This window comes from Ostrinia furnacalis, unplaced genomic scaffold (assembly GCF_004193835.3).
Source record: "Ostrinia furnacalis isolate ACB-3 unplaced genomic scaffold, ASM419383v2 OfSCF7415, whole genome shotgun sequence".
In the NCBI taxonomy this organism is placed as follows: Eukaryota; Metazoa; Arthropoda; class Insecta; order Lepidoptera; family Crambidae; genus Ostrinia; species Ostrinia furnacalis.
In genome coordinates, this window is record NW_021137654.1 from 347,171 (window position 1) to 368,201 (window position 21,031).

Below are 21,031 nucleotides of genomic sequence, written 5' to 3' on the forward strand. Positions count from 1 at the left end.
CCAGTAGCTAATACGTTTCTAGTTGTTAGGGTCACATCCACGCTGGATTCCCCATTTGCTGTGCTGAAGGTCGCCGGTTGGACAGAGGTGTTAACAACGACGAGGTCGTGTCCCAGGATGAAGTCCTCAACCGACGACCTGCGATGGTCAGCCACTCTGCCTCGCCCAGTTGTTCGGCCAGGCCTGCTGTGCCATAAAGGTGAATGGGCATTGGCGTCTACTCCCACCACGATACGCTTCCCGTTCAACACATCGAAGACCCGCTCGAGATGGTGAATGTGTGATGGTGAATACAAGTCGGCCTCGTGAACGCCACACCAAGTCTGTCGCCCTGCAGTACTTTTCCAGGTGCCCATATTGGTGGCACTTGTGGCAGCACGTCACTGTCAGAAAGTCGTTTACGTACGCCACATCCCACCCCACATAAACTCGGTCTAGCTTACAAGGAGCAGTCTGCAGGCCGGGGAGCACTCGAGGACCACTGGGGTTGTCCCACTTCCCCGACGGCTCTTCTTAAATACTCCCTTACATTCCTTGGTGCTTTCGTTGCTCGCAACATTTTGTTCATGAAGTGATGGAGGACACCACTACGAGGGGCAGCCGTTGTTTGGGCTCCGCCACCCGCAGAGAAGCCGGGATTGCCTCTTTGAATCGTCTGGCCGATTGGGATGTGGTCTGGGTGAGCACGCCCGCGTTGCCGACCTTCCTCAGGCGGTCGATCTGCACGTTCAGTCTGCGCGGGTCGACGGCGCAGCAGGGTCAGTGGGTTACGGGCGGGTGTGACGTCACGCGTGCGGCGGTGGTTACGGGCGGGTGTGACGTCACGCGTGCGGCGGTGGTTACGGGCGGGTGTGACGTCACGCGTGCGGCGGTGGTTACGGGCGGGTGTGACGTCACGCGTGCGGCGGTGGTTACGGGCGGGTGTGACGTCACGCGTGCGGCGGTGGTTACGGGCGGGTGTGACGTCACGCGTGCGGCGGTGGTTACGGGCGGGTGTGACGTCACGCGTGCGGCAGCTCCACGGCCAGGTGCGCCAGCGCGAGCGTGAGCGCGGGCCCGCACAGCCGCCGGTGGTAGCTGCCGCGCACCTCCCAGCTGCCGATGGTACAAAAATTACTCATTTAAGTTCACAGTTCAAATATAGTCGCGCGGTTCCTGGGTGGTTCTCGTGGCGAGGCACCGGGGCCATAACCGTGCGGTTACGTTAAGCTTCAACCACACCAACGCGTGCAGATCGCCAGTTCACGCGACCNGTTAGAAAGTCGTTCACGTAGGCCACGTCCCAGCCCACGTACACACGGTCCAGCTCGCATAGGAGTAACCTGCAGGCCGGGGAGCACTCAAGGACCACTGCTGTGGTCCCACTTCCCCGGCGGCTCTTTTTAAAAACTCCTTTGCACTCCTTGGTAAAGCGCTCGAGGGGCCAGCTCTCGTTGCTCGCGACATTCTGCTCGTGAAGAGCCTCCACGAACTCCTTGAGGTCCGGGTCACCGGTGATGGAGGACACCACCACGAGGGGCAGCCGCTGCTTAGGCTCCGTCACCCGCAGAGAAGCTGGGATTGCTTCTTTGAAGCGCCTGGCCGACTCGGGGGATGTGGTCTGGATGACCACACCCGCGTTTCCTACCTTCCGCAAGCGATCAATCTGCACGTTTATTCTGCGCGGGTCGACGGCCCTCTTCAACTCCGCCTTGGTGTCTTCAGCAGTCTTTAGGGTCTCGGAAGCTGAGTCTGCCGGGTACACCGCGATCACTGGGCCCTTAGCTGCTGGAATTGGTATCTGGCCAGTCCTACTGCGCACCATGTCGCTAAAGGTCGGCTGGCGGCTGCTGGGCTGGAAGGAAGATACCGTTGCTGCTGGCGCTGCTGCGCCCTGAGTCGCCTTCAGGAGCTCGTTCTCAGCTTCTTTGTGCTGCAGCTTGGCATCTTTAAGTTTAAGAGCTGCCTCTGCCTCCAACATGCGCAAGTCCATGACTCCTGCTGCCGCCAGTACCTCCTGTCCGTAGCCAGAGATGGCGTTCACTTCTGCCTTGTTTAGCTTGCTGCCTCCGCTAGTGACCACCGCCATGATGCTCTTGATCATCAGATGAACCCTCTCGTATAGTTCCGCTGGGGTCGCGCTCGACAGCTGTACGTCGGCCTGTGGCTGCTGCTGCTGCGGTGCCGCGGGCGCGGGCGCGGGCGCTGACACCGACGGCCGGACCGACGGAGTCGGCGGCGCCGATGTGAGCAGCCCCGCCACTGGGGGAGCTCTCCTCCTGAGGTCGGCCGAGGTCGACACCTTGATGATGCGCTGCTGCTCGTCCGGTGACGTCAGCGACCGCTTCTCGGCCGCAATGGGGATCGGCGAGGACCGCTGCGGCGGGCTCCTGCCGATGCTCGGCCGAGAGGCGAAGGCCGACAAGTCGTCGTCGTCCGGCGCCGACATGCTGCGCCTAGTCTACAGAGACTATGCAAAAGTTCAACTTTTGAAGCGAAAACAAAATAACAAGCGAATGTTCTCTTTTTGAGAAACGCAAGCACAAAAAGATAAAGCGCAATAACAAACGAATGTTCCAATTTTGCAAAAGTCTAAAAACGCAAAGCCAACACCGAAAGCGCGTTTAAATGTTCGCGCCCCGTCTCAAGACGCGCGAGGCCGCACGACGGCGGACCTCGCGTGAAACGGAACGTTTGCCACTAATAAAAACTATAAATGTCAGTGTCAAACGTCACTGTCACTGTCACCCAAACGTCACTTGTCACAACTGTCAAAAGCGGTGGCGCTAGTGTCGCAATTAATGTCAAACACACACAGATGGCGCTAGCGGCGTAAATTAAAAATAAAAAGTCAAAACACAAATGGCGCTAGCGTCGAAAGTCAAAAAGTCAGCACAGATGGCGCTAGCAGCGCACCAACCGTCAAACTTGTCACTGTCAGTGTCAACTGTCAGTGTCAACTGTCAGCTGTCAACTGTCAGTGTCAAGTCCCCCGCGTGGTTGTACGTTGAGGTTATGCACGTGCAAAGAACGCCTCGAGGCGGACTGAATTTGAACGATTCGTGCGCGGCGATTTATAGTAGTTTTCAAATACTCATAGAAAAAAAATTACAATGAATTATTTTAAATTTCAAAGTAAATATTTTAGATAAGATATTCTTCTATTATATTAAGCTATTTTTGTGTTGAATAAAGGAAGAATATTGGTGAAAAAATCACTTTGATTTTTGGGTATTTCACGTTCTTTTAATTTGTGATTTCTTAGTGTAAAATGCTTAAATCTAAAAATTTTCTCAGATAACTATTTGCCCAAGGATCTATGCTATAGGATATATATGTTTGTTAAATCGTTTTCACAGTGTTTTTATAAAAATTTCAGCTTGTAAACTGACGCTAAAGTGGAAATTTACAAAACCTGTGTGGACTTATCTGGATAGAATTCTTAAATGCTAAACTAATCGCAATATTTTCTCAATTAACTATTTAGACGACGAAATTGTCTAACTATTTATGCCTATAACATATTTGTAGTATTACTGGTTAATGATTGTAACGAGTTGAAAAAGTACTGTTTTTGCGCCAAACGGCGTAAACGCTCTTAAGAGCATCAAAAGAGAGTTAACGATAAATCAAAAGGACAAATGATTAACCCTTAAACAGACAGCAATAGCAGATTTTTAATTGTTTTTAAATATGGTGGGAAAAATATTCCCACAATCTGATTAAGAGCGTAATGTTGCCATAATCTTATCTAACACACATGTCTTTAGTGGGATTTGAACCTACTAGCCTCTGCAACAGGTCAAAGTGGCTCGTCTCGCTATCGGGCTGCGCACGAGTCGATTTTTGGTCTGTTGGCCTAATTATAATGTTATCTTGGACTGTTGGACAGCATGGCGACTATTTGTTGCTAAGTGGGAAAACAAGCCGGCTGGATAGTAAATAATGTACATTATAGAATAGAATAGTTTTTATTTGAAAGAAAGACATACAAGCAGGAAAGACATAGGTACATAATGAAAGAGATACACAAATGGACAGATAGCTGCTTGTGCCCCTCTGATAAAAAGGCACCCGCTCAGTATACATCAAGACCGCGCCAGGGCTTGTCTCGAAACTGATTTTCAGCGGGGATCACCTCACATTACAGTACGTTCTATGTTTTCTTACTGACGCCCGTATTTACAAACATTACTATGAGGTCTCACAGTGCGCCTGGACGCACAGGGTGACACACAAACCAATCACAGCTCTATTCAACGCTGTGCGTTCGATTTGCTGCTTCACATAAGCAAGCATCGTTTGTGAATACGGACGTAGGTAAGTTATGAAGGAAGAATAAATCTCGAAACACATTTCTTATTCTACAATAACAACAAGCCAGACGTTGATAATGCGTATCCAGAATACATTGGTTGCCCGCCAATATGGCCTGACCCTAGATAAACCTGTTTGTTCAAGATAATTCGAGTTCTGATGGTCCACACGGTTCAATATTTGCGCACTTAATAACTCCATTTACTTGTGTGCTGAGGGGTTAGAGTTAAGGGTTAAATGGATAGTGAAAATGTTTCCATTTATGTACACACTTTGGGAATTAATTGAATGGGACTTAATTGATTCACTTAAGAGTAGGCGCACACCGTTGATTTTTAGTTGGCCAATAGTTGTGCCCGATTTTAATTTGTATGAAGAATCGGCCAAATCAAATCGGCGTAGTGTGCGCACTCCCATACATGCCCATACTGATCAACTGCCCGACTAAACTATCGACCGACGAAAAATCAACGGTGTGCGCCTACTCTAACCGCCTAGTGGTTAGCCCACCTGCTTCAGACACAGAGGTCCCGGGTTAGATTCCCAGTGGGAGCAGAATTTTCTGTTCGGTTTGGTTGGTGGTATGGCTTGTTCCAAGTCCGCCTGGCTAGCTACCACCATCTTACCTAAGTCTGTCGCTATAACAACAATGTTAACAGCATTGTTGTGTTCCGGCAGTTAGAGGTAAGATAGCCAGTTCCTCTGTGGTTGATGACTCCGGGTGAAGCTCGCTTCACCTTCGGCCTGATCATCACTTACCATCAGGTGAGATACAGGCCAAGAGCTTCCTCGTTGTGGAAAAAAAATATTTCTGTTTTCTATTATTAAGCCAGGTTCGGAGTTTGATTCCCAAATGAGACTTGCATAGTGAAGATTTGGACGAAATTGCTCAATAGTTTTGATTCAGTGTCGGACTGGCGATAGTTCGATCCCCGTCGATCGCTAGACTTATGATAAACCTACTCGTAACATGAGCATATTATATTAATAACCTTAGCTGAAGACGTTACTATTTCATTTGTGCACTACAATTTACAAAACTTCTTTAAAGACTTTAAAATAATCAATTTTCAAGTGTAATACGCTGTTATGGCACATGAGACCCAACTTCTGGGCCAGCGAGAGGGGTCGTTACGCAACATATCGTTTGGCAGGGCTCCCTATGCATAGACCAAACATATGGTAGGTATGTAAGGGTCCATGATTTTGGTACACCCATGGGTCTCATATAGACTGCTTATACCAAACAGTTGAATGCTATACGCTGGCGATAATGTTAAGCCAGACCTCCACTATAGACACATTTTGTCGCTCGAGACGAGGCAGCAGCTCAGCCCGAGGCTGCCTCCTGCCTCCAGTGGACATGCGGCTTATGCCCGTTCTCACCATCAATCCCTAATTTTTAAGTGACCCACAGATCACTGAAACTAAAGGGAGATGTGAAAAGGGGGCGGGGCCGATGTCGCAGTAATAAGCCCAAAAACAGAACACATTGCTCGTGACAGCAATGAAGACAGCAGCGACATCATAATGTTAACAGTTTACATTGCTTGCATAGTACTAAAGATTATTCGGACTTTGAGTACTTGTACCGGATAATGAGCACATACATATTTTGGTTACTTTGTGTGTGTGAATTTCTAATGCAACAGTGGGTTTCGAACTCAGTGCATTAGTTGGCATCTCTCTATATCTCTTTGAAGTGACCCCATGGTAACACATAACAGGAATTTTATTTTCATAGGGGTCACTTGAACATTAACATCTGCTCTAGTTTGACCCTCCAAGATCCTTAAGCAATACCTACGTCATCTAACCCTCTGTTCTCCTCTTCCAGCGGCCCTCGGCGACATGGGCGGCAGCGGAACCAGCTCGTCGTCCTCCCATATGTCCCCTGGATGGCAGGTCAACGACCTCGACCTGGACCTGCCAGGGGAACTGTCCATGAAGTAAGTTTGCTAATTAATCGTTCGTTTTAGCTGAAAGACGTCCATTGCTGAACAAAGGCCTTATCCAAAATCCTTATTCATCCCAGCCGTTCCTTTATAACGGTTGCTGCACCTCTTCCTTGCTCTCTCTTGAACGACTCTGTGTTATTTACTGTGGCTGCCCTTCTTCCTTGCACCCTCCTGCACGACTGCGTTGCCTAGTCTTATGCCTGGTCCAAGGTTCGACTAACCCTGGAAATCTCGCAGAACATTTATGAACTACAGCGCTACAGTCGCTTTGAAGAAGCTAAATCAAACGACTTGCCCTCGGCCAGAAGCTGTTGTCTGAATCTGAAGTCTCGCTGACGTTTGACGTCTCAAAAACACCCTCCCGTGCCGCTCCCATATTAGACTTATAGTACTTTAGTTAGTACATAGTCAATACAAATCACCCTGTCTGTGTCTAGCACATAGTACATAGAGGACTTTGATAACTTTGATATTTATAAACCAGACATCGTATTTATCACTATTAGTGATAATACTACTTCGAGTGACAATAAATCGTTTAAATGTTTCTTATAGAATATAGTATAATGAATAATGAATCATTACGTCAATCGAGCTAATCGTAAACTGGTTTCGAGTTCGAATCTCACGGACCATTTTACCACACAAACTATTCATTTCATCCACGAAGACGCGCCCCACCATTCGTCCGCTAATGTTTGAGTGTTATCGGTACACGCTAAATCATCCATGAGTGCACACGCACACTATAATAATGACGCTCGGATTGCTCGGATCAAACTCCCCGCACCCCGCGCGACCGAGACCAAACATTGGTGGGGCGCGTCTTAGTGGATGAAAAACTGGTTCCGAGTCCGAATCTCATATGGACCATTTTACCGCACAAACTATTATAAATCCACTCTGGCAAAGCCGCTAATAATAATATAGTTTTATTATAGCTTTCAAATTGCAATATAGGGAATATGCATCGATGTTTTTAGTTAAATCATAAAATTTCTGTAAAACTAGTATTGAAATCGAACTGTGCCTCTACCATGAGTTGCCATCGAAAACTTGTATTCGTATACTACAGTCGATAGAGTTTAAACGTGGATCGATGAAGTTTGCATTAAAATCATACCATGAGTTCAATTACCGTATACTTTACTCGCTAGCGATAATTCGATGGTTTTTTGATGTCATGTTGGTGAGCATGTTAACGTATCCAACTTCACACTCTATGAATGGATGAATGAAAGAACGAATGCCGCTCCTTTCTAACTATATAGAAAAGATAGAGTAGGAAANCTCACAAACAACTACACATTTCAAGCAAAAGACACATCGCCCGTATTCATAAACGATGCTTGCTTAAGTAAAGCAGCAAATCGAACGCACAGCGTTGAATAGAGCTCTGTAATGGTTCATGTGTGACCCTGTGCATCCACGAGCACTGTGAGACCTCATAGTAATGTTTGTGAATACGGACGTAGGTATGACTTTCGCATATTATTATGTAGGAACCGTAGTAGGCATCTAACTGCTTCAATATTCAGCCTTTTCTAGCATAAACCTACAATCATTAAGGCTCTATGTAGGTACCTACGTATGCATGCCGGTAAACATTGTTGGAGTTCGCATAAGAATTTAAATAACCTCTGAAACACGCGACCACGTTTGTAAGATATGGGACATGTAGGCAATATGTTCACTTTTTAGTCAGAAAATTTTGTAAATGCTAGAAATGTATCGAAAATATTATAGTCAAAGCCGATGGTGCGTTTGTAAGAATTCGGGTCACGAAAACTTACGAGCAAATAAAAACTGTGGATTCCACTATTTTGTCATATCAGTCGGGATTGGACTTTATGTAAGTACCTACCTACTTATTTACTATAGGCCTAAGTTGTAGTATCTACGAAGTTTTAGCACGAGTGTACAGACTAGAGATGAAACGGATAGTTGTTTGGCCGGATACCGGATACTGGATATCCGGCCAGCTGCTAGGCCGGATAGCCGGATATCCGGCGGCCGGATAGTTGGCCCATTGTCGTTGCATATCGTGTCAAGTTTAGCGCCGCACAGGGGCTTTGAACGCGATCAGTGGGTCTATTAATAGACTAGACTAGTCACACTTTTCGAAAATCGAATCAGTCCAAATAGAATGTCAGATTTTGCCACTTATCTAGGGGGTAGATCAATTCGGGCGATTTCGGTTGCCATCATGAGTGTGTGATTGAATAGCGAAAATTAAATTAGTTTACTTGCTGCGTAATCTGACTGAACTGCATCATGACATCAGACCATCAGTGAAAAAAGGTCGCCTATTTTACACCGGTCTTCACAAAAATCGACCCTCCCGCGACAAGCACTTTCAAACGTATGCATCCCCACTTCCCACTAATATTGGGACCATTTAAAAGCCTAGTTCTAAACTTCATTTCATTAAAGGAAAGGTTTTTATCCCAAAAATGTGTCTGTAGAAGAATCCAGTTCACTTCTTCAAAAAATTGGTAGTTACGCTTGAGTCAACTTTTATGGCTATAGAACTGTTAAGTTGGGATCAATCGCTATCAATCTGTTAAAGAGTGTTTCAAGTCACATTTATTGTATATGTTAATCGTTTATTAAGAAATTAAATGTGTTTTTCTTTAAGGATATTTATTGGCCTTTCAAATAACACCAATATTGTTGGGGCACAACGAGTTTTCTTGTAAAACGTAGGTGGGCCGATTTTCGCGATGACCAGTATATTTGGCAATATTTCGACATAACAGATGTTTACTATTTATGTAATTCGTCACACCGCATTTGCGGCGGTGTCCGGATACTCTCTGCGGACCTTGAAAATTCAGGTGAGGGATGTACGCGGAGTAGTCGCGCCGGTTCGTACCCATATCCGCAGCAGGTCTCCAAGGTGAAGAGCCTCTAGTCGATAGAATAATGTAGGTAAGGGAAGTCGGCAAATTGGATCCGTAACTTCGGAATAAGGATTGGCTCTGAGGACCGGGGCGTGTCGGGTTTGGACGGGAAGCGGAGGCGGCCGGTGCCGGGCCTGGTGGACGCTCAGCCCTCCTCGGAGGTGTCTGGGCAGAAGCTGGACCCGCGTTCCGGCCTTCCGCGGATCTTCCTAGCCGTAAGGCCGTGTCGGTTTCGTCTCGTGCGCGATCGGCGCGGTTCTGTACGACCGCCGTTCAACGGTCAGCTCAGAACTGGCACGGACAAGGGGAATCCGACTGTCTAATTAAAACAAAGCATTGCGATGGCCCTCGCGGGTGTTGACGCAATGTGATTTCTGCCCAGTGCTCTGAATGTCAACGTGAAGAAATTCAAGCAAGCGCGGGTAAACGGCGGGAGTAACTATGACTCTCTTACCCGTGGTGACACGTGGTCGCGGCAGAAATGCGGACCTGTAACCAGTTGTGATTGCGTATCGCTTCTCCTTGAGGGACTCGGCGCCTTAAGTCCTGGCATCCGATATTGTCTTCACGCGGACGACTCGCATGAACGCTGGTTAGCCGAAAGGCAGTAAGAGAGTAAGTTGCTCCACTTGGCGTCCAGTGCCCCTTCGGGTCGGTCAAGACCAGCAGCGCCCAGGAGGGGAAGCAGCTCTGGGCGTCAAGTGCAATGGGGTCGAGCAGCAAGCCGCTGTTAGCCCAACTCCTACCCTCAACCTGCACGTGGTGTCGCTGCGATCGCCGATGAGGGGGGGGGGGTGAGTCTACAGAACTAAAGAAGGGTGCAGGATCCAGCGACCGTGGAACTGTACTTACTCCCAGTAGACTCCCTGGTAGAACGGGAGTTAGCGCTTTCCGCCAAGTGCTCAGTCGTCGCGCAACAGTCCCGAAGCCGGGATTGGCGGGGCGGCTGAGCGCTCGGTCAGGCTTGTCCTTGGACCCCCACTATGGGCGGCGCGACAGGCCCTATCGAACAACTTTTGGGTCTGTGGTCCAAGTGAGCTTGTGGGGGAGGTACCACAAGAGCCGTGATGGGGGTGTCATCTTTTAGAGTCATCCCAAGCCTAGCGATTATCCTTCGGGTACGGCCTTGCAAAAATCGTGGGCGAGCGGGGGATTNTGATGACCAGTATATTTGGCAATATTTCGACATAACAGATGTTTACTATTTATGTAATTCGTCAATAGAGTGAATAGCCTAGAAAAAGAAATTAGTTTTTTAAAGGCCTTAATTAATAAATCGCTTTTTTGTAACTTTTTGGACTTTAAATAAAAGCCGTCATTGTTATAAGCCATTTTATTGATGTTTACCTCAAAGATACGTATTTCATTTTATTAATAGGAAATTGTCGTAGTTTTTTAATATCCGGTATCCGGCCGGATAGTGAGTTACTATCCGGTATCCGGCCGGATAGTAAATTTAGGCCGGATATCCGGCCTACCGGATAGTTACCGGATATCCGTTTCATCTCTAATAAATACCTACTATAACTATATTCATTTTTATTGCTTTTATCTTATTTCGTCATTATTATTTGTAATGTTTATTTGTTAAGGTGTGGAGTGACTTTAAACAGCAAGAAGAAGGCAACTCGCATACACAGAGCTGCCAAGGGAACACTGGACTGGTGGCGGTCCAGGTTCTTCCCTGAAGCCAAAGGATTTAGAGCAGAGTGCTTACCTACTTGTAAATTAAATCCATAATAAAGACTTAGGGTAACTGGATGGATATACCTACCTTATTATTGTAAAACTAAAGATATTATAATTAATTAAATACATTATATTGTTTTAATCTTTCATGGTCACTAAACATACATGGTAGCAATCTCGTCAGTAATAATAATTAAGTAAATACATATCCTAATATCCTACTTAATATTAAAAATGCGAAAGTTTGAATGTCATGATGTCTGGATGTTTGTTACTCTTTCACGCAGAAAGTACTGAACGGATTTTGATGAAACTTTACAGTATTTACATTATTTTAATCTTTCACGGTCACTAACATACATGGTAGCAATCTCGTCAGTAATAATAATTAAGTAAATAGATACATATCCTACTAATTAATATCCTACTTAATATTAAAAATGCGAAAGTTTAGATATATGATATGAACGGATTTTGATGAAACTTTACAGTATTATTGTTTATAACCCAGATTAACATTATAGGCTATAATTATGACGATCTGTGACAAACTAAATTTCACGCGGACGAAGCCGCGGGCAAAAGCTAGTTGAAAATAAAATGATTAATTTTTATTGACTATTTATTTCACAAAACCTAATAGGTACATACCTAATAGGTACATACCTAATAGGTACACAGACTGATTAAAAACAAAAGTAAATTTCAACTTATGAAAATATTCATTGTCGGCTTAGCTTTCTATCATGATCTCGTAAGGCTGCGTTTCCACCAGAGATGTGCGAGGATGCGTAGCGAAGGATGTGTTAACAAACAAGAAGAACCAATAGGCTCTGCTACACATCCTCGTAAGATACATTTTCCTCGCACAGCTTTGGTGGAAACCCGCACACATTTTCACAGCACAGCTAGACATCTTCGCACGACACAATTCCCTCGCATATCTCTGGGAAATGCAGCATCCTCTCCCTCCCCCAAGGATCTCCACAATGTGCCCGCATCCAGGTTCTTCCCGCGACCTTCACCAGATCGTCGGTCCACCTAGTGGGAGGTCTGCCCACATGATGATAACATGTTCCATCGTAATAAACTTCTTTCCGACATAATTTAATAAAGAAAACACCTAAAACCACAATTTTATTTTCCTTTTCACACGTCAATAAGCCAGTGAGTTACGTTACTGTGACAGCTAAGGTATTTTTCGATGACATCTTTGAAAATTGCAACTCATGGTAAGTTATTTGTATGAAACTTAATAAAAACTTTAGTCGCTATCGTATTCATTTAGATAGGTTTTTTACCTAACGATTTGAGATGAACTCATGGTAGTGTTTTTAGTTTTGCTGTGGTTCTGCTACTAACCGCTAGAGGCGCTGTACAATTTGCCATACATTTTTTTACGCACTCGATAGCGAGATGCTCGGTAGGTAAACTCATGGTAGAGGCACTGGAAACAAAAAAGTTACAAGTGTTTAAACTTTGTATGGAAATAGCAACCCGCACATAGTAACTTGTATGGGACTGCGTGTCGTTCTAACATGACCAATGACGTCTGATGAATGAGATTTCTAATTTTCTGACGTCTATATCTTAGGTATCTTTTGAAATTTTTGTTTAAGAAAAGCACTGATTGATTTGATAATGGCCAAGGCTACTGAAATGTGAGAATTAAAAGAACTGCATATTCCCTATTTGCTATCAGCAATACTAACAGCAGTAGTCCGAATTACAGCGACGCGCTGCTGTCGCTGCCGACGCTGGCTGTCTTCAAGCAGGAGGCGCCGTCGCCCACCGGCGCCGTGCTGTCGCCCCAGCGGCGCCAATGGCCGCCCCGGCGCCCCGACGAACGACAGGTAAGAATAATCATCTAAAGCCTGGTCCGTGAGCACGTAGAATTTTGTCCAATGACCCCAAGCTACCCATCCTTATTGCTCGCGCGTAATTATGTTGCTGTCGCGCTCGCACACTCACTGCGGGCGCCCGTCGCACAGTCGCGCTGTGCTGTCGCCCCAGCGGCGCCAATGGCCGCCCCGGCGCCCCGACGAACGACAGGTAATTCCCACCTCTAGTTTCCACCGCTGCGACTCCTGTGTAGCCAGAATCTACGGCTTGACCGCCAATAACCCAACCAGTGAAGGTCGAGTTTGTCCTGGGGGAAAGTTAAACTGTCATTGGACCCGCAATCGTTTCGGACACAATCTTACCCCCAACTGTCAAATCACAATGCTGTCACCTTTGTTGTTACGGTGACGTACCATCCCTACATTGTGGACATTACACCAGCTCGCACTAAGCGTTTCGATAACTCTTTTATAATGCGAAGAACTAGGGACTGAAATTCGCTGCCTGCTTCCTGTTTAAGGCGAAAGTGAATAGGCACTTACAGGGCAGACATGTACCATCCTATAGTCCGGTCGCCGAGCACGTAGAATTTCGTCCAATGAATGACCCCAAGCTGTCGCGACTGTGCGACGGGCAGCCGCAGTGTGTGTGCGAGCGCGACAGCAATATAATTGCGCGCGAGCGAAAAGGATGGGTAGCTCGGAGTCATTGGACGAAATTCTACGTGCTCGGCGACCGTACTTTAGACCGTACTCACTTAACACCGGGTGCGATTAAAAAACCAAACCGAGCAGAAAATGCTCCCGTTAGGTATCGAACCGGGGACCTCTTTATATGTTCTCTACAACTACTTATTCCTCCACAGATGACCGGCATGGTGGTGGACGGATCCAACCGCGAGGGCATGGACGACGGCTGCCAGCAGTCTCCACCACATAACGTGATGATGCAACAGCACGGTTGGTATACTCCTAACCTATCTAGCGCATAACTGAGTCAATTTCAGAGGTATGGGAGTAGCTAGGAAAACTGTGATGTCACATATCAAAAATATTTTGACCACTGGTGGCACAATATAATTATGAACGTCGTCGTCGTGACGTCACAAAAACACTCTTGTGACATCAAACGTTAGCGAGATCAGAAGTCTGGATCAAAGGGCTTAATGTGAGTTCACTAGTGAGCGCGTTTAAAAAATGTATGAAATTTTTAGTTTTTGAACGTTTCCCGCTAGGGGCGCTGTACAATCCGTCATACATTTAATGTCAATTTTTGACGCGCCCACTAGTGAGCGCGTTTAATAAAAACTCACACTAGGCCCTTAGATGTACTTTATTAGATTTGCATGCTCTGTCACGTCATAATATGTCAGTTATGTCACCCCGCCTTTGCTGTTCCTAGGGTTTGCTTCCGGGAAATCCCGGTACTCATTTTTCCCGGGAATTCCCGATAATCTAATCCTTTATCTAGTTCCGGTACTGACGATGCAATTCCGGAGACTTTCGGTACTTTCGGGACTTCAATAATTTATTTTTGAATAACAATTTTTTGACTAGATGCCATCATCTTTTTACGTAGGTACCTACACACTATGAACAAATGAAAAAATATTAATAATGTTCCTAATTCATTACTATCCTTTTAAGACTGATTATTTTATCTGATTGTACTTAGGTACTACTTATTATTTCTTATAATAGCATAATAGCGTGTTTTTTTATAAACCTAATTTAGTTAATTTATGTTTTGTCCCTAACTCTTGTCGCTGCCAGTATTTGACATTGATAGAAAGTGAGAAAACATATTTAAACTAAAATAGGTTGATTAAACGATTGTTGCTTTTTATGAATATGGCGGTTATGATTTTTAATGGGCATTTAGAACTAGTTTTGTCGCCTGGGTCACATATGACCGTTCTTCTTTACGTGATTGACGCAAATTAATGAAAATTTTAATAGAAGCCCAATTTCAGGTACCATTGAAGCTAATATTGATCGTTTAGCTGAGCAATTGACAATCGTTTCCGTCAATTGGAATTGTCAATAACGTAAAAACATCTACAGTCGTCTCCGCCGCTTTACATAGATTGCTTCTATGACACACAAATCTGCTTTTCCACCTTCTTCAATTGACTGAATCCAATTTTATTCGTTCAACAGGCAGCCCCGAAAGCATGCAATGCCAGCCCACAATGCAGGGCGGTATGATGCCCATGAATGGCTACCACTCGCCCACCGGACAGGAGAATAAAAGTTAGTATATAGACAAGTAAATAAACATACATAGTTGTTGCGTTCACGAAGGCGAGTGAGCTTTACATGTGTGGTGGCTCGCTACTGTTAGTTTTTCAAAAGTTTTGATAGACATACACTATCGTTATGTGCAGGTATAGTTCCAAAATACTGAACTGTCCTATCCATGACATTGACAGCGGGGCGCCACCGTCAATACCGGATCGCTGGTTCCGATTTTTCCATGTTGGAAACCATATAGTTGAACGATGGTAGCGCCCCCCTGTCATTGAGTTTGGTGGGACAGTTCAGCGTGGGTCATCTATACATAGTTGTTGCAATTCATGAAGGCGAGTGAGCTTTACACGTGTGGTGACTAACTACTGTTAGTTTTTCAAAAGTTTTGACAGACATACACGTACCCACACAAGTAAAGCTCACTCGCCTTCGTGAGTTGGAAGAACTATAGCTTTTTTTCTTTAAAGAATATTGCACAAATTACTAATAGTCCCGTTAACCCCTCGTGCTAAGCTAAATATGCTTGAGTTACGAGTTGTTTTACCACAGTAGTCCAGCAACAGTTAGTTAAATGCAGAACTCCGAATCAGCGCGATGCGAATTCGCAACGCAAAAGACTGGGACACGATTCGCTATTGTTAGTTCGTGAATTTTTACGACGCGACGTTGCATCGTATTTTTGTGTACAAGGCCATAATAATTATAGCCACGATAGCCGAACGGTGAAGGGGTCGGACTGGCCGACTCGAGATCCGACGAGGAACACGGGTTCGAATTGTGGTGAGCCCATTCGTCGTAAGGGCTATATTTCACCGGGACACCATGGCGGCGCAACCAGTCGCCGCTACCAACAAAATGTATACAGCTCTATAGAGAGTTACTCACCTGGTGTCCGTTTGGTTGCGCAAAGCTGCATACATTTTGTTGGTAGCGGCGACTGGTTGCGCCGCCATGGTGTCCCGGTGCAATATAGCCCTAACACAAACTCAAGCTTATTTATCTTAACACGAGGGTCGAACGGGACTATTAATAATCTTTAAAAAAAATATATTCGACCACAAATTCCTATAATTTGGACTTCTCTCTCAACTAGCATCTTTTGTTGTACCCTCAGACGCAGGGTTGCTGATCTGCTCGCCAGTGAGCTCGCTGGAAGGCTTCCTCCACTCGCCTGTGCAGCAGCGATCCGAGCCCAGCTTCAAGGATGACACCAGGTATTTATTATCATTTTGTTAGCTATAGTGTGGTGTGGATTGAACTATCGTTGGCGGTATTTCCCGCACCAGTCACACCGTTACTCGATGGGACATCTCTTTAAAATATTTTGTCCCAACGAGTCAGTTCAGTCTGCACATATTTGATGTACTTAAATTTGGTTATTCTTACCGTTAGATAATTTCTGGCAATTAGTGGTGACTGGGTTTGTTCCAGCACTTGACAGGAGACATGTAAAGTGTCCCATAAGGGCAAATACCTTTTCTTTTTTTATTATTTACTATATTTTGACGTTCATAAGTGCCACTTGTGGTCTAAACTGAATAAATATTTTCGATTTTGAGTCACACTGCGACGGGCTGCACTGTTAGTGAGCTACAACGAGTAACAGGGTTACTTGTTTGGGTGTGACTCGTTGGGAATAACCGGTATTTCCGGACCGATACGACCTGCAATCTTTCAAGAAGGGAGCGTACTTATATCTTAAAGGTCGGCAACGCACCTGAACGTCCCGGGCCTGCGGGTATCTATCGTATTTGCACTTACCAGGATGGCGCCACTGTAGTATCATGATAATCACCAGTGGTGATTGATACATGATAATCACTAGTAGTATAAAAAATAAATAGATTGATTGGTTAGTCTGCTGCCTTGATAAAACAATATTCTTTGAGAAATTACCTTAACATCTTAACAAATCTGAATTTAAAGTCAGCTGTATACAAAGTATATGTTTATATCAAATCGACATCAGTGCCATGGTAAATTAAACCCTATTTCCTTACTCACAGGTTCCAATACGTGCTAGCAGCAGCAACCTCAATAGCCACCAAGCAGAACGAAGAAACCCTAACGTACTTGAACCAAGGCCAGCCCTACGAGATCAAGCTGAAGAAACTGGGAGACCTCTCGCACTACAAGGGGAAGATTCTCAAGGTGAGAGCAACTGTGGTGTACTCCCAAATAAACTAATAGTTATATGCAAAATACAAGCTTAAGGACAAAAATATAATAAACTAGCTGACCCGGCGAACTTTGTTCCGCCTTAATGGAGACTTTTTTTTAATTTCGAACGGGATAAAAAGTATCCTATGTCCTTCTCCTGGCTCTAAACTACCTCCCTGACAATTTTCAGCTAAATCGGTTCAGCCGTTCTTGAGTTATAAGTGGAGTAACTAACACGACTTTCTTTTATATATATAGATATGAATGCACAATGACCACCTAGTTTTTTTTTCTCTGTCCCCTGATTTTCTTTTTCAAGGATATTTTCTATCAAGGTGATATCTTATTTTCTTTTTCTTTTATTTATCTTTTCCTTGTAGGTAAATTAATTTAGTCCATACTTTCAATATTAAAATTGACTTTTACATTTTCTTACATCTACATACAGTTCTATCTATTTCCTTATCGTATACAGTTGCAATTTCCATTTGAGTATAATTATTTATTTTCAGAGTGTAATCAAGATTTGTTTCCACGAGCGTCGGCTGCAGTACATGGAAAGGGAACAAATCGCTCAGTGGCACGCCGAGCGACCGGGAGACAGGATCATTGAGGTAACCTATTAGCCTTTAATGCCCGTTTTCACCATCAATCCCTAATTTTTAAGTGACCCCTATGGTAACACTCAATAGGCATTTTTTTTTCATAGGGGTCACCTAAAAATTAGGGATTGATGATGAAAACGGGTATTAGACCGCTGTGTCAATTACTTTTGTGTGAATTTTTAAGCTACTTCGCAACTCAGGGAGTCTACTGAAGAATAGCGGAGATTGTATGCAATTGAGAATGTTACTAGGTATGCAAAATCACTTGCAACCTATGTTACAGTTAAGCTTTTACATTTACAAATACATTAGTTTTTATTTCATTCAAAAATACCCAGTAGTTATGATTTTATAGGCATTCAAAGTTCGCTTAAATATTGAGTCCCGCCGACGGTCACGTGACCCCGTGTGACGTACATTCACAGCGTCCGCTCACTAGAAAACGGATATAAACATACTTAATTTTTTTTTTTGTTAATACAAACTTATTATACATATTAACACCCAGACCCATCACAGAAATTAAAATTGAACCAAACCCAAACTTGATGCGATTGTGTCGTTTTATTGCGAATTACCTTCCAGCTCCATCATTAGACCCCGATTACTATATAGAATTAAAATACTCATCAATACAAAACGAACGAGCCCAAACTCGATGCATTTAAGTCGTTTTATTATAGAGTTCCTATGGCCACCTTCCAGCTCCATCATCAGATCAGCTCCATGTCATCATAATATTGCATGGTCATCCAAATCACATGTGTTTGCGAAATTTCAGCTTAATCGGTTGCCTGGAAGTGGGTCTTAATTCAGTTTGCAAGATTCCACCCATACAAATATGAGCCAGTCGTTGTAATATGACGTCACGCGCATAAAATGGCAGGCCGGCCGCCGCCCGCACTTTTAAAATTCAATATCTTGGAAACTAATTGACGCATCGAAATAATTCTTTCACGTGTATTTTTTATTTTTAACAGAGAATACAGAAAGCTAAAAAACAAAATTAGTGAACATTCTTCATTCTATTTATTGGATTTTTATCTCACTCATCACTTGTTTTCCGTTGAACAGACGGCCTAAGGCCCGGTTTCTACAAAAGAGAGGTGTTTGAATAACCAATCAGATTTTGTTCAGAAATAAGTTTTATTCTTGCTTATTTAAACACATCTCTCCTCTCCGCTTTAGAGGAAACCAGTTCTTAAAGATTTTTGAACACCCTGTATCAATCCTACAGGTGGACGTGCCTCTGTCCTACGGCGTCACTCGGGTCGAGCAACCGGCGGCGCTCAACGCTCTCCACGTGTATTGGGACCCTACCAAAGACGTCGGCGTCTACATCAAGGTATACCTAATCATCATCATTTCAGACGCATAACGTCCACTCATGAACATAGGCCTCCCCCAATGATTTCCATCCATCCATCCATCCATTCCATCGCCCGGTTGGTAACGGGACTATTCCCACCTCTCGTTCCCACCGCTGCAACTCCTGTGTAGCCAGGATCTACAGCTTGACCGCCAATAACCCAACCAATGAAGGTCAAGTTTGTCCCGGGGGAAAGTTAAACTGTCATTGGACTCGCAACGAAATTAATCAGAAGAACATAGGAGGAGTACGAAATTCGTCCGGTTGGTAGCAGCCTGCATCCAGCGCCTTCCTGCTACCTTTATGAGGTCGTCGGTCCACCTTGTAAGCTCCGATACAGTCAACCAATCACTTAGCTAACATCAATGTCGAACTAGTAACTTTATTGTTTCACATTACTATACAAAATCTATGAGAGTCGCGTTTTGACAACTCATAAAATGCCATATGACTCGAAAGTATCCACTACCTTTTTGTACTGGTCAATGGATGTTTTTCTTGTCACATTACAAAGTTTTTAAAATTCCCATCTTCTATTATCATAAACAAAAGTGTATAAGGACCTCGTTCGCCATCTCTGAGTAAAATATCAAGTAGGCTAATCGTTCCTTAAAATCACGAGTAGCAATGAAACCATGACACTGACAAGAAGTAACTACCAGGGATGTTATGGATATCCGTAACCGAGACCAAAACTTTCGAATATCCGAAATAAAAATATCCGGAACCGTAACCAATTCAAAAGTTTCGAATAGTATCGGATGTAGGCAGTTTAAATGGTTTTTTGTGTAGCATAATATGTAAAGGTATAACAGCCTGGTTTACCTTTATAATGCCATCTAGTATCAATTTATATTTTTTTATTACTTTTTATTCGATGTAAAGTGTGCGGCCATGAATGAACCGTGTTAGACATCTATTGCAAATTGCATTCTAAAGCACAGATATCCGTAGTCGTAAATATCCGTAACCGTAACCGAAACCGGTATAATATTATTCCTATATCCGTAACCGTATCCATAACCGAAACTACATATCCATAACATCCCTAGTAACTACTTAGAACTTTACTCGGAGATGGCCCTATGTATATTACCAGGCCTGTTCATCTCCGCGAGTTTACATCGAAAACAAAACACGCACGATTGCCCCCTACAAGAGTACTATTCGACAAGGCCTCACATACGAGCGAACATTGACTCACGCACGCGTATTCTTGTGTATGATGGAAAAAAATAAAGAAAATGGTGTACTAAATACTGTGCAGTATTTAACTGCCTAAATAATAATAAAAACACATAATGTACTTTTTTAAGTTGCCTGAAGACACTGAGAGGTAAATAAGTAGTTAATATTATTCATGATAATTCATGCTAAATCATGTATTTCCTCCGCCATTTTCTGCAGATTGGCACCTCACGTCACATCATTTTACCGAAGTCAGCCCTATAGCTTCGGCGCAGTACCGATCACTGGCGTTTGTCAACAAAACTTCTGACAAACTTGCTTGACTCTTGAGACAAGCTAAATTACACCATATTGTTAATGACATTGAGCATACATTTTTTCGAATTTACCTTCGCGAAGTAAAACTTCTGTATGTAGTACTTATTAATTATTATTCTGTGATATTACTCATACTCATTTGATTCAGCTGATGAACTAGGTCAACTATTACTTTGATTAGTAATACACCCATCAACTATATCATTCTAAACCCCACAGGTGAACTGCATATCCACGGAGTTCACGGCCAAGAAACATGGCGGCGAGAAGGGCGTGCCCTTCCGCATCCAAGTCGAGACCTACCTCGCGACGGAAGAACATAATAGGCTGCACGCAGCCGCCTGCCAGATCAAGGTAAATAGATAAATAAATATGTATACTTATAAAGAAGAAGAAACATAGTGACGAGAAAATAGTTGAAAAACTTTCAACCCTTTCTTAAAAATTTCAACCC

The 21,031-nt window shown here is 44.1% G+C and overlaps 1 protein-coding gene across 1 annotated transcript in view; it reads left to right on the forward strand.

The window, feature by feature from the left end:
* The first annotated feature begins 2,607 nt into the window (after positions 1–2,607).
* The window catches only part of gem (transcription factor CP2 like gemini), a 42,231-nt gene continuing 23,807 nt past the window's right edge, over positions 2,608–21,031 (forward strand). The window contains exons 1-10 of the mRNA XM_028320611.1: positions 2,608–2,671; positions 6,134–6,245; positions 12,579–12,699; positions 13,554–13,647; positions 14,848–14,940; positions 16,052–16,151; positions 16,944–17,088; positions 17,610–17,711; positions 18,940–19,047; positions 20,797–20,931. Of these exons, the coding sequence (XP_028176412.1) occupies positions 2,608–2,671; positions 6,134–6,245; positions 12,579–12,699; positions 13,554–13,647; positions 14,848–14,940; positions 16,052–16,151; positions 16,944–17,088; positions 17,610–17,711; positions 18,940–19,047; positions 20,797–20,931 (1,074 nt within the window). The remainder of the gene's footprint in view (positions 2,672–6,133; positions 6,246–12,578; positions 12,700–13,553; positions 13,648–14,847; positions 14,941–16,051; positions 16,152–16,943; positions 17,089–17,609; positions 17,712–18,939; positions 19,048–20,796; positions 20,932–21,031) is intronic.